This window comes from Odocoileus virginianus, chromosome 23 (genome assembly GCF_023699985.2).
Source record: "Odocoileus virginianus isolate 20LAN1187 ecotype Illinois chromosome 23, Ovbor_1.2, whole genome shotgun sequence".
Classification (NCBI taxonomy): Eukaryota; Metazoa; Chordata; class Mammalia; order Artiodactyla; family Cervidae; genus Odocoileus; species Odocoileus virginianus.
The window spans coordinates 46,400,722-46,417,219 of NC_069696.1; the positions used below are offsets into that span (position 1 = coordinate 46,400,722).

At 44.2% G+C, this 16,498-nt stretch overlaps 1 protein-coding gene across 1 annotated transcript in view; it reads right to left on the reverse strand.

Annotated features, from left to right (window-relative positions):
• Positions 1-16,498, reverse strand: part of STAB2 (stabilin 2) — a 164,778-nt gene that overhangs the window by 71,972 nt on the left and 76,308 nt on the right. Inside the window, exons 26-33 of the mRNA XM_070454036.1 lie at positions 15,337-15,432; positions 13,602-13,697; positions 10,925-10,972; positions 9,298-9,434; positions 8,750-8,864; positions 5,255-5,332; positions 2,892-2,990; positions 2,697-2,804 (exon numbers count right to left, since the gene is read on the reverse strand). Of these exons, the coding sequence (XP_070310137.1) occupies positions 2,697-2,804; positions 2,892-2,990; positions 5,255-5,332; positions 8,750-8,864; positions 9,298-9,434; positions 10,925-10,972; positions 13,602-13,697; positions 15,337-15,432 (777 nt within the window). The remainder of the gene's footprint in view (positions 1-2,696; positions 2,805-2,891; positions 2,991-5,254; positions 5,333-8,749; positions 8,865-9,297; positions 9,435-10,924; positions 10,973-13,601; positions 13,698-15,336; positions 15,433-16,498) is intronic.

Below are 16,498 nucleotides of genomic sequence, written 5' to 3' on the forward strand. Positions count from 1 at the left end.
ACTCAATATGCCAGCAAATTTGGAAAACTCAGCAGTGGCCACAGGACAGGAAAAGGTCAGTTTTCATTCCAATCCCAAAGAAAGGCAGTGCCAAAGAATGCTCAAACTACTGCACAATTGCACTCATCTCACACGCTAGCAAAGTAATGCTCAAAATTCTCCAAGCCAGGCTTCAACAGTATGTGAGCCATGAACTTCCAGATGTTCAAGCTGGATTTAGAAGAGGCAGAGGAACCAGAGATCAAATTGCCAACATCCGTTGGATCATCGAAAAAGAGTTCCAAAAAAACATCTACTTCTGCTTTATTGATTATGCCAAAGCCTTTGACTGTGTGGATCACAATAAGCTGTGAAAAATTCTTCAAGAGAAGGGAGTACCAGACCACCTGACCTGCCTCCTGAGAAATCTATATGCAGGTCAAGAAGCAACAGTTAGAACCAGACATGGAGGAACAGACTGGTTCCAAATTGGGAAAGGAGTACATCAAGACTGTATATTGTCACCCTGCTTATTTAACTTATAAGCCAGGTTGGATGAAGCACAGGCTGGAATCAAGATTGCCAGGAGAAATATCAATAATCTCAGATATGCAGATGACACCACCCTTATGGCAGAAAGTGAAGAGGAACTAAAAAGCCTCTTGAAAGTGAAAGAGGAGAGTGGAAAAGCTGGCCTAAAACTCACCATTCAAAAAATGAAGATCTTGGCATCCAGTCCCATCATTTTATGGCAAATAGATGGGGAAACAATGGAAACAGTGACAGACTTTATTTTTTTGGGCTCCAAAATCACTGCAGATGGTGACTGCAGCCATGAAATTAAAAGATACTTGCTCCTTGGATGAAAAGCTGTGACCAACTTAGACAACGTATTAAAAAGCAGAGACATTACTTTGCCAGCAAAGATCCATCTAATCAAAGTTATGGTTTTTCCAGTAGTCATGTATGAATGTCAGAGCTGTCCAAATTGGGAAATGTCCAAATGGTTCCCAATTTGGAACCAGTATGAATGTCATAATGTTGAACTATAAGGAAAGCTGAGCACCAAGGAATTGATGTTTTTGAACTGTGGTGCTGGAAAAGACTCTTGAGAGTCCCTTGGACTGCAAGGAGATCCAACCAGTTCATCCTAAAGGAAATCAGTCCTGGGTGTTCACTGGAAGGACAGTGCTGAAGCTGAAACTCTAATACTTTGGCCACCTGATGCAAAGAACTGACTCATTTGAAAAGACCCTGATGCTGGGAACGATTGAAGGTGGGAGGAGAAAAGGATGACAGAGGGTGAGATAGTCGGATGGCATCACTAACTCGATGGACATGAGTTTGAGCAAGCTACGGGAGTTGGTGATGGATAGGGAAGCCTGGTGTGCTGCAGTCCATGGGGTTGCAAAGAGTCAGACATGACTGAGCAACTAAACTGAACTGAAGGGGCCAGACCCAGCTTTCCCGAGGAACGTGAGAGTCGACTTGAAGAATCGGTGTGTATGGGGAGGATTCAGAAGGCAAGGAAGGAGGAAGGGCAGCCCTCCTGGTTGAGGCAGTGGTGTGTGTGTGTGGCGGGGGCTTCCCTGCTGGCTCAGATGGTAAGGAATCTGCCTGCAGCGCAGAAGACCCAGTCTGATCCTTGGGTGGGGAAAATCCCTTGGAGGAGGAAATGTCAATCCACTCCAGAATTCTTGCCTGGAAAATCCCATGGACAGAGGAGGCTGGAGTGTTCCTCTGTGCGTGTGTATGTTGACAGAGCAAGGACACCAAACATGCCTTTGCCGTCTTTAGGTCTATATGACATCACTCTGGTTAGACCACATGGTGTCTGCAGAGAAGGGGTAGGGAGACAGCAGTGGACTCAACGGGGGCTTAGCGGGACTTCAAGTATCAGCCCTGTCTCCTTAGCATCCAATACCCTATATTAAGTTAGAAGTGAACACAGCACACTTACTGTGCAATCACAGCTTTAAACTTGTTCCCTTGCTATGGGGTTGGGGGTGGGACACCCCTGGGATCCTTCTAAATGGAAAGTCTGGTACCAGCACTGAATAGAAGGTAATTGTGACCAGTTTGTGGAGGCTCTAAGTACCTGGGGAGACAGTCTGCACTTAGTCACTGAGGAAATAGAGAGCCACCCAGGGGTTTTGAACCAGAGAGTGAAGGGATTGAAGCTTTTCATTGGGTTGGCCCAAAAGTTTGTTTGAGTTTTTCCATAAGATATCACAGAAAAACACAAACGAACCTTTTGGCTAACCCAATATTGTTTCAGAGAGTCCTTTGAAAAATTTTGACTGTTTATCCCCAGATGTTAGGAATCAGGGAAGACAGAGATGGGGCGACTGGGAGGAAGATGGAGATAGTCCATTCCCTCTAGGTCCCTTGTGCTGACAGCTCACTGCAGGGGACAGGGGAGAAGCCAGGGAGGGGAGGAGGGGTGGCTATGAAGATGCTTCGAGGTTCGTAGGGAGACTGCATCCTTGTGTCCATGAACTTGAGTGTGTGCTTCCAGGGTATGAATGAAATATATGAGCGGCTCTGGCCTGGGGGAGGTTTGGGTATGAGAGTCTCTGAGTTTCTATTAAAATAACTGGATACTGACAAGGTAGTTTTGATGAAAGAGTGAAATGGTACATAGTGGATCGACTGAAAACTTTAAGTGCTTCAATTTCCAGAAAATAATTTCCTGGGTTATTACTGCTAATACCTACCAGAGTTGTGACCTTCTTCTCCTGGATGTAACTCTCAATGGCATCATTGTGTGGAGCAAACACCGTGTAAGCATCAGCAGCCTCGATCGCAGTTGCCAGGTTATATTGCTGTGATGGAAAGAGACAGAAGCACGTGAGGGACTTCTGTTCCCAGGTAACCTGAGCAGAGGGTCATGCAGAGGACGTGGTACTTGCAATGATGTAGCCCCGGAAGATGGAATAGTCAGGCATCTGGTCCAGCCGGGTGAGCAGGTTTGGTAAGGAGCCAGTTAGACCTCTCTGGGGAACCAGAACCTGGGAAAGGAAGTCCCAAAATTATGTTAGCTTGTGTTGGTAGGGCTTCCTGCTCTCCAATATACTGGTTCATGTCACAACAGTATGTAATTATATTGTTGTTGTTTAGTTGCTAAGTCATGCCTGTTCTTGGGACCACAAGGACTATAGCCCACCAGGCTCCTCTGTCCATGGGATTTCCCAGGCAAAAATACTGAAGTGAGTTGCCATTTCCTCCTTCAGAGGGCCTCCTGACCCAGGGATTAAACGCGCATCTCCTGCATTGGCAGGTGGATTCTTTACCACCGAGTCATCAGGGAACCCCATGTGATCCTGAGGCCATTTCAAGTTGAAACAAGGCATTCTCTGATAGTTTACAAGACTAAATAGGGGTGTATAGCTTGGGGCGTGAAGTGGGTTGGATTTCAGCCCCATTCCACCCTTAGACCAGGCCCCTCTAGGCAGGGAACAGCCTGCATAGCTGTTTGTGGTGGCCCTGGCAAGAGGGACCACAGTATCCAATGGATAGATAAAGGGGCTCCTCAAGGAGCCAGTGCAACCCAGAGGCTAAGCAGCAAACTTGAATCAGTTGACACACATCCATGAATCTTTGTGTTCACACAAATTTCTTCCTCAACCCAGTTGCTTAGCCATAGGAGCCTCATGTGTCCCATTTGGCAAGTGAGGAGAATGGTACATACTTTCTTAGGGTTGTTGTAAAAATCAAATGTGATGCATGATACTTGGCATGATGCCTGGCACCTAATGGGTTGTCAATCATTCCAATTTTACTGCATGCCAGGTGAGGTGGTAACGCTGATGCAGGACAGAGAAAAGATGCAGTTCCACCCATCCAGGACATGCCATCATACAAGAATGATGCTCATGACCTAGTCCATGAAGAACCGTCAAACAAGAGGGTGCAGTTATGTCAAATGAGTTCCATACCAGAAATCCGATAGGATTTCAGAAGAAGGAAAAGGGAATAAAACCGAGATTTATTGTGGCCTCACTAGGCAGCAGACATTGAGAGAGACGGTGTTGCTCAATCCTCAAAGGGACGAAAAATGAAGCTCAGAGAGGTTAGGTAACTTGCCCAAGGTTATAGAGTTAGCTGAATGCCTGAACCCAGATCCTGTATGATTCTAGGTCTTACGTGCTTGCCAATATGTTAACCTCGGTGATATGGGTTGTAGAGATCAGGGAAGACTTTCATGGAGGTGGGACTTTGAATTGGTCCCTTGATAATAGCACTCAGTATAGGAGATGGGTTGGTGTGTCATTTTACTAATGGGGTTGTGTTCATCAGAAATAAAAATAAAAATGATAAGAAGAGGTAATTTCATGATTTTTTTTTTAAAGTGTGTTTTTTCAGTACTTTGAAAAGCCAGGATTGGAGAAAAAAACACTCTTGGTAATGTTGCTTTCTGATAAATGAAGCCATAAACTCAGCATGGTTCTCTGCAAGTGACCTACCACTTGCTCATAAAATGTATTTCTTTATGCCTCTTGTTAATACAAGAGACTTGCAAGGTCTTTGCAAAGTATTGCAGTCAGAAGTCTTACAAGAAGCCTCTCTTTTTTGAACAGAAACTGTTAACATATTCTGTAACTTGAGATAAAAAAAGGGAGTATATAAGTGTCAAATGAGAGCAATTTTAGTTAAAATGCAATTAGTTAATTGTCTTTTCTAATCTTCTACTTTTCAAAATTTTCCAATATACCCTAAATTCTAACTTTAAATTTAAATGAAGTTCTTAACATAGTAACTAAAAATTATAGGATAGCTTAAAAACTCATTTTCCATTTAATTTTTTTTCTATTTCATACCTTTGAATACTGTTGAATTGCATCTGAAGAGAAAATAAAAATTCCACAATATCTTTTCTACCATTTTCCATTTTTTTTCCCCTTGGGCATAATAATGCAGAGAGGAGAGTGACACATACATAGTTGCCTTTCTTTCAGTTCTTGCTTATGTCCCATCTGGGTGTATGAACTTCCTAATATTAAGGTTCTTGGGTGCCTTGTAAGATGGTCTCATAAATAAGAGATATACATGACTACACTTGATATGAACCCACTGCAGGATATAGGCATAAGTAAAGAATAACCGAGTCTTACTGAATGAGTAGAACCTCTAAATGGTTTTAAAATAAAAATAATGAAGCAGGTTACTTTTATATTAAGGCTAAGTACTCCCCTACCCCACCAAAGATACTGTACAGGAGGAGAAATAATAAAAGGAGGAGATGCCACATGTGTTGGAGGAAGCAGTTTCGTACCTTGTTGATGATGTGTATCACTCCATTTGTGGCTGCGTTGTCACCATCTATGACTGATGCTCCTTCGATGGTGATATTCTGTAAACGCACCACAGTGAGAAGGTAAGTCCCTACAGAGTACACCCGGGGACTGAATGATTTCTAGGTTTTCCACATTTTGAGCAGTAGTGACCTTCTCACTTTTGGACCATGACGTACAGTTAGAAATATTTTAAAATTGTGAGTCATTTGATCTCTCTCTCTCTCTCACACACAATTGAAATGAAATAATAATTTCCTCTGCCATGTGGGAGGCATCTGATTGATTCTACTCCTTTCTACTTCATTAAAAAAGTGCTGGCTGAGGCTCACTAAACAGACCCTGCAGTTGGAAAAGCACTGTAGACAGCATGGTGGGTTGACTTGTGTCCCCAAAATTCATATGTTGGAGTCCTAAAGCCCAGTGCCTCAGAATGTGACCTTATTTGGAGACAAGGTCTTTATACCAGGTAACTGAGTTAACATGAGGTCGTTGTGGTTGCCCAGTCAGTTAGTCATGTCTGACTCTTTGCGACCCCATGGACTGTAGCACGCCAGGCTCCCCTGGCCCTCACTAGCTCCTGGAGTTTGCTCAATTTCATATCCATTGGGGTCATTAGGGTGGACCCTAATCCAGTGTGACCGGTGTCCTTATAAGAAGAGGAAATTTGGACCCAGGAGCTATGTAGGCAGAACACCATGTGAACATGAGGACTGCCAACTACAAGCCAAGGAGAGAGCCTAACCTCCCAGTCCTTAGACAGAACCAACCCTGTCCACACCTTGACCTTGGACTTCCAGCCTGCAGAACTGTGAGACAAAAATTTCTGTTGTCTAAGCCACCTAGTCTGTGGTTCTTGGTTTCAGCAGCTTTTAGCAAAATAATGCAGACAGTTACTGACTTTACAAGAATAGGAAATACATGGGGAATAGAGGTAAGTAAACCTAAATGCCCACTCAGGTAGGCATCAACCAAGTATGACACAGCTGGCCTCTGCTCTCTCGGGGCTCCTCTCATCTCCTCCCACCACTGCACCTTGATTGAAATTCTTCTGTGAACCCTGGATCCTGAGGGGACCTGTCTCATCCTGGGCATGTAAGCAGAGGTCCTGAAGCAAGTCACACTGGCCACCTTGCACCTCTCTTTTGGTTACAGGGGACATTTCTATCAGACACAAGAAAGAGCTCATTATGATTGTGTCTTTGATAGTTACCTCCTCTAATTCACAGGCCCTAATTGATTTACTTCTGAAGCTACAACCCTGGGATGAACCTTCCCAAGGTGGATGTTCAGTTAATGCTTGCTCAGGGAATCAGTGATTTTAAACACTAGTGGAAAACCACCCACTGACTGATATATGCAAGTAAGATTCTAGAATTATTGTAGTAAAATGTAGAGAGACCATGCGACCCTATGTAACTCTTTTCTGCTTTTTAAAAGGAGTATTCTGATGAAGCACATACATTTATGTGATACCTAAATAGACAGAATCTTTTCATCGCACCACTGCTGATGGGTAGGAAGGCAGAAATGCTTTAGAGCTGCAGTTCCAGAGCTTTCTGACCATGGCCCACACTCCGCTGATGGGGTAGTTGTCACTTCCCAGTAGACCCTCTGTCCTCATTTTGTGCAGTTAATAGAAAGAGCTTTAAATCACTGCTGTATTCAGCAGGGCAGCCAGACCTCCTCACAGAAAACTTAATCCAAGTCCTTGAAATGCTGCAGAAATTGCCAGAAGGTGAGCATCTATAGGGCTTCCCTCTTCCTGTGCACTAACCTGTCTCCAGCACGCTGATCAGTTCCTGGCATACAGTAGGTGTTCAGTCAACATCTGCAGACTCACTGACCCTAACTCAGTATAATATTGTAGTGATCTCTAATGACTCAATCAGTAGGTCACCAATAACAAGTTCTTCAGTCAGTTCAGTTCAGTTGCTCAGTCGTGTCCGACACTTTGTGACCCCACAAATCGCAGCACGCCAGGCCTCCCTTGTCCATCACCAACTCCCAGAGTTTACTCAAACTCATGCCCATCAAGTTGGTGATGCCATCCAGCCATCTCATCCTCTGTCGTCCCCTTCTCCTTCTGCCCCCAATCCCTCCCAGCATTAGGGACTTTTCCAATGAGCCAACTTTTCGCATGAGGTGGCCAAAGTATTGGAGTTTCAGCTTCAGCATCAGTCCTTCCAATGAACACCCAGGACTGATCTCCTTTAGGATGGACTGGTTGGATCTCCTTGCTGTCCAAGGGACTCTCAAGAGTCTTCTCCAACACCACAGTTCAAAACCATCAATTCTTCAGCGCTCAACTTTCTTCACTGTCCAACTCTCATATCCATACATGACCACTGGAAAAACCATAGCCTTGACCAGATGGACCTGTGTTGGCAAAGTAATGTTTCTGCTTTTTAATATGCTATCTAGTTTGGTCATAACTTTCCTTCCAAGGAGTAAGCATCTTTTAATTTCATGGCTGCAATCACCATCTGCAGTGATTTTGGAACCAAAAAAATAAAGTCTGACACTATTTCCACTGTTTCTCCATTTATTTCCCATGAAGTGATGGGACCAGATACCATGATCTTAGTTTTCCGAATGTTGAGCTTTAAGCCAACTTTTTCACTCTCCTCTTTCACTTTCATCAAGACGTTTTTTAGTTCCTCTTCACTTTCTGCCATAAGGGTGGTGTCATCTGCATATCTGAGGTTATTGATATTTCTCCCGGCAATCTTGATTCCAGTCTGTGCTTCTTCCAGCCCAGCGTTTCTCATGATGTACTCTGCATATAAGTTAAATAAGCAGGGTGACATTATACAGCCTTGATGTACTCTTTTTCCTATTTGGAACCAGTCTGTTGTTCCATGTCCAGTTCTAACTGTTGTTTCTTGACCTGCAAATAGGTTTCTCAAGAGGCAGGTCAGGTGGCCTGGTATTCCCATCTCTTTCAGAATTTTCCAGATTTTATTGTGATCCACACAGTCAAAGGCTTTGGCGTAGTCAATAAAGCAGAAATAGATGTTTTTCTGGAACTCTCTTGCTTTTTCAATGATCCAGTGGATGTTGGCAATTTGATCTCTGGTTCCTCTGCCTTTTCTAAAACCAGCTTAAACATCTGGAAAAACAAGTTCTTAGCCACACATAAAAATCAAAGTTGTGAAACTCCACTGCCTTCACCCAAAAGAAAGAAGTATTTGCCTTTCTGGATCAGTCTGTGGTCTAATAGAAGAGCCTGTGGCCAACCAGTGGGCAGAGAGCCTCATTTTATAGGAGCCCTGCTATACAGTAACTCTGTGTGTGTGTGTGTGTATCAATATATGTTGATAGTTGTTGAAGCTGGGTGATGCCTACCATGGAGGTTTATTCTCCTTCTATTTTTGCTCATGTTCAGAAATTTCCATAACATAAAAATTTTAAAGTACGATATGAACATGTATCACAAGTTTTCATTGAACAGACCCAATATGGTGCTCTCTTACCCCATCTGCCTTCTCCAGGTGGAGGAAGTTGCCCTGCAAAGATGTTGCCAACATGTCAGAAGATGACAGGGCCTGCAGATCAGCCACTCCGTATGTGCCCAGTAGCGTATGGTACCTATAACAATAGTCCATAAGGGCTGTAACGAGGTATTGATGCTTGAGACAGTGGTGTTGGGAGTAGTTAAGAGGGTAGGTTCTGGACCCAGACTACCAGGTTGAAAATCTCCCCTTGAAACTATTGGCCATGGCCTCTGGGGTCAGTTATTTAATCAGTCTGTGCCTTGGTTTCCACATCTGTAAAATGGGAATAATTATAATGTCTATTTCACAGAGAGGATTGACTAGGTTGTATGTAAAAGCAGTTAGCACAGAGTTGGCTGTCAATCATGTTGACTACTTCCATCCTGGGGGAAGGAGCAGGGCGGGGGGTGTCCTAGAACATGTTCAATTACATGGATCTGAAGGCCCGGGGCCCATCTCTATTGCACTTCATTCACATTGATGCTAGTAAGTAAGACATTGTGAAGAACAAAATACATAATACCTACTTTATGAGGACGGGAATGTTGCTCTTGGTCAACCAAAAGGCTTTCTCTTCTTGGTCCATGTCCTCAATGGCTTGTCGGGAGGGCACAAGGACAGTGAGGTTTGCGGTGGTTGACAGCAGGTGTTGTAGGGAAGCATTCTGAATCCCAGAAGGAAAAGAAAGTGGCCTGACTCATGTCAGAGGACAAATGGGGCTGACTTAATCCTTGGCAGAAATCCAATATCCCATGTGATATCACTTCAGAGATACTGGGAAGGTCCTAGGGATTTCTTTCCCAAATCAATCCCACCTACTGACTGATGCCTCCACATTCCTTCTGAGACTCATTCCTTTTATTTAAATGTGTGAGCCTTGACAAAAGGTATATCTTCCTAATCAGGCCACACATTGAATCATTATCAGTCATTCACCCTTTAGTCTAAACGAAGGGACAGAGAACAGTCTTGACAGGATCATGTGTGTATGTGTACACATGTGTGTGCAGAGACCCTGAGAATCCTTGGATGCCTTTGGAATAAGGATGGTAGGAAGACTCCAGAAACAGTTTCAGCAAGACAGAGAGACTGAAGGCCTGAAATCAAACTTTATCTATTTGCCTAGAGCTATTAAAAGTTCTGGGTAGAAGCTGTGATGGGCTTATGTTTAACAACTGGCTCTCCAGAAAAAAACAAACAAAAGCCCGGTTTGCAGTGCTTGCTGATTTCTGTGGTGTAACTTCTCCCATCGTGGCTGATTTGCAGCCGCTATCATGAGAGCATTGACAGAGGGGCTGGGAAAGCTGTGCCCTTGTGAGCTGGGATGAGCGGGCTCCAGCACACGGCGGGCAAACTCATGCCTGTGGGGTGGGTCCTATGGAAATCAGCGCCTGCAGTAGGGCCCTCCTTTCCCACGTGATGGGAGTTGGGAAGACCCCACGGGGAAGCAACAGGAAGCTGTCTGGGAGTGGCTGCTGACCACACACTGCGTGTCGTGGCACCTGTCTTCTTAAATGGGACTAAACACTTGTCACAATGGCTGCTGAACCTGCCACCTCGGGCCACTTGGGCAAAGATGATAGAGATTCAGACAATTGGGGATGCTGGAGATCAGATTCTTTGTTTTAGAACTTTCCAAGGGAGAGGAGACAGTTCCTCAGGACATGTTGGGCTGAGGGCAAAACCCACATGAAGTGTGATAGGACTGTAGCTATAAATGCCAAATCTAACTTGGTGAATTACTAATGATGAATTATATTGAGTTTGTAAAAAGACCTTTTTTTCAATGAAGAATGAAGCCATACATATATATTTAGATTGGTTGAAAACTTGATCGTCCCAGCTTATCCTAGACTAGAAGTACTTAGCCCTGGTTACATGCTAGAATCACCTGTGAGGTTCCTGATATACACTGATGTCCAGGTCAAACCTCTGCCCAATCAGATCAGAGCATCTGGGGGTGGGAGCCTAGGCATGGCTATTGAAAGACATGTGTTCCACATGGTTCTAAAGTGGAGTCAGAGCTGAGAACCACTGCTCTAGATGACTGCCTTCCCTCCCCCAACAGCTGCATTTTCAGTCTTCTATTACGTGCAGTCCATATCTCTAAAATTATATATTATTTCCAATTCTAATTTCAACAAAGGTACTCACATTTATCCACTGGTTAAATACAGCTGCGGCGGAGAGAAAGGACAATTCCTTATTCATTTCGTGCAAGAGAGGGAGGAGAGAGGAGAGAGAAGACAGATGAGGATCAGTGAGAGGCATGTCAGGGCATCTCTGGGCATCGTCCTTGCCAGCCTTGCCCAGGTCAACATGAATGATGCCCAGGCTGGATGAATCCCCATGTTGCCAGAGCCATGCAGTTTCTTTCATGCTTATTGGTTCGAATTATCTTCTATGTTCAAGGTAAAGAAGTAATTCCAGAAACTTCAAATGAAACAACAACCTCAAGTTTGTCTAAATCTGTATTTTGGTCATCAGGACATGGCCACCCAGCCCCTCGGGAGGGTCACAGAGCTCAGTAAACTGCCCACTTTCAGAGCCAGCATTGAGCAGGACCTTGGGACATGGAACCTAACCACCTGGGTTTTCTTTCTGGTTCGGCCATTTCATAGTTTCTTAGGTCAGGGATCCCTAACCTCTGCGATCTAATGCCTGATTCTCTGAGGTGGAGCTGATATAGTAATAATAGAAATAAAGTGCAAAATAAATGTAACATGCCTGAATTATCCTGAAACCATCCCTCTATCCCCAATTTGTGGAAAACCTGTCTTCCACGAAACTGGTCCCTGGAGCCAAAAAGGTTGGGGGCTGCTGCCTTAGGCAAGTTACTTCATCTCTCTGGGCCTCAATGTTCCCAGCTGTAAAATAGGGATGATAAAAGCTCCAACTCTTAGGGCTGATGTAGCAATTGGAAAGGTTAATGTTTTTAAAGTGCTTAGCACAGAGGCTGGCATGGAGGACACAGTAAGTTTTAGCCACTATTATTTTTAACTTATCCACCATGGGGTTTGTTAATGAACATATATACTGAACCATCACAATTAGCACCAGGTTGGAGTGAGGGAGGCTGTAAGATATGAAAGAGAAAAGATGGCCCAGACCTTATGCAATTTATAGCTGTTTTGGGGACTTTAAGATTTGAAAAGATAACCCAGAATAGCTAGTAGATTAGTGTCATTTGAAGGTGTGATAGAGTAAGGAAGGCTCTGGACTTTGAGTTTAAAAGGTTGGGTTCAGTTCTTGGGTCTGCCATTTACCAGCTGTGTGATCTTGGGCAAGTCACTTAACCTCTCTGAGAAAGCAAGAGCCTCGCCTGAATAATGATTATAATGATACCTGGCTCCTGGGATCACGAACATTACACGCATTAATGTATGTGGAAACACTTTAAAAACTATTGACCACCATGGAAATGGCAATAACAATTACTATGTGCAAATCTACCAGAAGACAATATATCTCAGAGCTGTCTTAACTACTTTTTGAAAGCAGTTGAGGTTATTGAGTAAGTTGGTAAACCCTGGTTAAAAAGTAAACCAGTTCAGTAAGTGATACAAGAACGGGGATGCTTGAGTAATCCCTTCAGGGAGCGGAGGGTGCAAGCTGGAACTGAACTCAGGGGAGAAAGACCCAAGGCTGGGTCTGTGCGGGAGGGGAACAGCGCTGGTGTTGAGCGGGAGGCGATAGCTCAGCGAAAATGGTCGGAAGGAAGCTGAGCTGAGGCTCTGTGAGCTCCTCGGAGGGCCAGGGGGAGGACTCGGGCTGGATCTGGTTTTCCGTGGGAGGAGGGGAGCATTGTGAGAGTGAGATGTTAGGGGTCTAAAATCTGAGCAAGTGTGGCCATGGCCAGTGCAAAGGAAATGCTGGGTTCACGCTCCACGGTGTGGGTGTCAGGAGACGGACCTGGTGGGATGAAGAGGAGAAGCAGGTGCCGTGAAGGGTGGGAAGGGCCCTGACAGGCGGGCGGCCACGGCCAGATGCTGCAGCCGTCACGGAGCACGTGAGGGCAGGCGCAGCCCTGGCTCTGTGAGGCCAGTGGTTCCACGGACAGCAGGCGCAGGAGCCAAACTCCTGAGTGAGGAGGAAATCCACCAGCTCACTTTCTCATTTCAAAAGATCTTGATGAACAGTAGGGGTGAAGTGGGAAACATGACGAAGGCCTGCCCTCCAGAGGTGACTGTAGTGGGGTGTGTCCTGTATCGACAGATCGTGCTGACGATTTAGTGCTGGGCTCTGCATGTACACAGCTGAGCGAGCTTAGGAAAGTTTGCTTAGGCTCTCAGTTTCCTCATCAATAAAATGGGCATAACAACAGCATAAGCCCAGAGGCCTGTGATGATGTTTAAACGAAGTGTGGCTGTATGTTAAGGATTTAGTAAGATGCCTGGTACACAGAAGGTGCATACAGGTACACACACACATACCCCAGATAGGGGTAAGCACAGTGTGCTCTGGATACCTATAGAAGGCCTACAACCTGGACAGGATTGCCCAGAAACTCAGCAGGTGCCAGTTACTTGCTCGTTTGGGAAGTCTGGGGCTGGAAAGAGGCAGAATGGCAAGAAAGAGAAGTCAAGACTGCCTTGGTACACAGAAGGTGCCAAATAAAAGTTCCCTCCCTTCAATTTGTAGAAAATTTGTGACCCATAGAGCACATAACGCCATTTGCGAGAAGTTGCTTGTTTTAGATAGAATCTGCTGGAGCGCATGATTGGTAGAGCATTTTAAAGGCATCCTAGCCAAGAATGTTTGCCTTTTTCTTTTAAACTAGAAGACTTTTGTCTTTACGATTCTGTCCTGAAGTTGCTCTCAGGGGACTTACCACTGCAGCATTTCCATAGCACAGAAGGCCGTCTCCTTCATAGCCCTCTTGGCAAACACAACCCCAGATGCCGGAGGAAGTAAGCTGACAGGTTGCCTGACACAAAGAAGATGAGAGAAATGATCTGCTTTCCTAAGTAAAGCATTAGATCTGAGGTGTACCTGTGAATACTTGGGCTGTGTCTACAGCGAAATTCAGGGCTGAAAGATTGCTGGAAGTAACCCATAGGCCCTCAGCCCTTCCTGCAGGTTTGGTGTAGCTCTTATGGAATCACAATTAGATTCTTTTCATCCCTGTCAAGATTTAGTGAGCAGAAATCAGGACACACAGTTAATGTGAATTTCAGATAAACAAAGAGGCTTTTGTACATGTATGTCCCATATGCTATTTGGGGGCATGCTTGTGCTGGAAAAGAATTCACCGTGTATCTGAAATTCAAATTTAACTAGGTGTCCTGCACTTTATCTGGCAACCCTATGCTCGTTCTTCCACACCTTGGAATGAAGTGGAAGTTCCAATAACCTCTCATGTTTGATCAGGGCTTAGTCACCTTAAATTAAGATTGTTGGGGTTTCTTCAGCTTTGTGACATGCTCTTATGACTCTTGGGTAACAGACACTTTAGGGACATCTCCTCCCATTGTTCCTTCTTTGAAAATCACCCACCTCCCCACACATTCGAGGGCTGGGCCTGGTAGTCCTGCTCATGGCATCCTACTCCCTGGCAAGCATTGACTGGCTCATATGTGGATATCCACACCCAGCTGGGCTGGAACCTTTCTGGTCCAGATTTCTGGTCAGATCCTTTATCCTATGAGTTAGAATTAGGACATGGGATGCTGTTGAGTTAGTAGGCATCACTGGTAGATGTCCCTTTAAGAACGGGGAGTCAGATATTCCAAGATGCACAAAACTGCACTTAAATTTGAGAGAACAAGACAGAGACAGACACAGAGAAAGTAAAAGAGCAGGGAATAGCAAAATGAGAAACTGCATGGTCTTGGAGGATTGACGGAAGAAGCTGCCTTGATTCTGATTCTAAGCCCTTGGGAAGTTTTGTAATTCCTGCCTATGGAGCTACCCTGGGGCCGTATGTCCAACGAATTCCCTTTTTGCTTAAGTTGTTTTTTGTGGATTCTTTTATTTGCAACCAAAAGCATTGTGACTAAGTGTTTTCATCGGTTCTGATGCTGGGTGCTTAGTGATGTTCTCTTAAAAACATGACCATGACCAGCTCTAACATCTGTGCCTGCTTTTCCCTAATTTAGACACAAGGCTCAACCTACCCTTGAATGGGCATTTTCAGCAGTAATTTGGGTTAAACTCTGTTATGACATTCAAAATGGGAATCTAGTTACCCTTTTAACTAGTCTGTTGATTTAGAATTGCCAGAATTTGCAAATAAAAATACCAAGAATGAATTTTAGATAAGCCATGGATAATTTTTTCGTTTAGATCTGTCCTATCTAATATTTGGGTCATGCTTGTCTTGAAGGATTGTCATTTATTTGAAATTCAGATTTAGCTGGGAATCTTATCTGGCAATTGTGTGTTGATTCTTCCATCCTTTGTAATGGAGAGAAATTTGCAATAATTACTCACATTCTGCGTAGGGACTCCCTTTGGGAGTAAGAGAGATTTTGTTCATTACTGGGCCCAGGTAAAAAATAACCCAAACTTCTTTCTTTCTCAAGTAATTGTTTTAAAGTACTAATGAGAAAAATCAAGTCACTCACCAGTGGATGACATTTCTCAGTTTGTTCTAAGCATGATGTTATTGGTTCACAGTCAATCCCATTGCCTCGAAATCCTTTCTTGCACTCACACTCATTCTGTAATTCCAAGAGCAAAGTAAAAGAGATTATTGAAAACAACAGACTTTCATACCTTGCCCTCTCACAGCACCAAGAAATCAACTATGGAAACCATAGCTGTTTGGCCCTGTTAGAGAACACCAGTGATGTCTTTGTTACACTTCTGACTCCAGAGCTACTGGTCTCTGCATTCTATGTTACATTTCCCAGTCTAAAGCTCCTTGTTACTTTCCTTTTTAAAAAAACCTTTAAAAAAGTTTTAAAACTTTCAATTTTGTATTGGAATAGAGCAGATTAACAATGCTGTGATAGTTTCAGGTGGACAACGAAGGGACTCAGCCACAGGGACACGGATCCATTCTCCCCCAGAGTCCCCTCCCATCCAGGCTGCCACGTGACATTGAGCAGAGTTCCCCACGCTATACAGGAGGTTCTTGTTGGTTGTTACTTCCTTTTTGAATTCCTTACCCTAGGGGGACCATATAGAGATTTGTCTCAGAGAGAACTTAAACCCTAAAGAACATTCCACTGAAAAAGTTGGCCCCTTCACCTAAGAGGGAAAATGAAGTAAGTTACGAGGCATCTACTTGGTGGAAATCCATGCATAAGACCACTGCTAGTCTCTAAGGCACATTGTGTAATTCTGAACAGTCATCCCCTCTGAGCAGGCAGATCTGAGTAAGGAAGGTACCATCTCTACGTGAACAACACATGGCAAGTGGCTCAGCAGGTAGACAGTTTCATCCTGCAAAAAAAAAATGTCTCCATTCTTCTAGGAAGGTTTGGGTCCACACCAGGGTCCACACCGTGGTGAGCAGGGTGCAGGCTGGGTTTCAGCCCTAGCTTGCCCCATAGGCTGGATACTTTGTGTAGCATACAAAATACAAGGAAGCAGCGGCCCTGATCATGCAGTTATTAAATATGATAGTGATGCGTTGTATGACAAAATGGGGAAATGTCTGTGCTAAGTACAGAATAGGAACCAATCAAAAATGTAATGGATTGCAACAATGGAGAGGAAAATAAAAACCTCTGCATTAAAAAGACCAGAAGGAAAAAATACATCGGCACACAATACATCGGT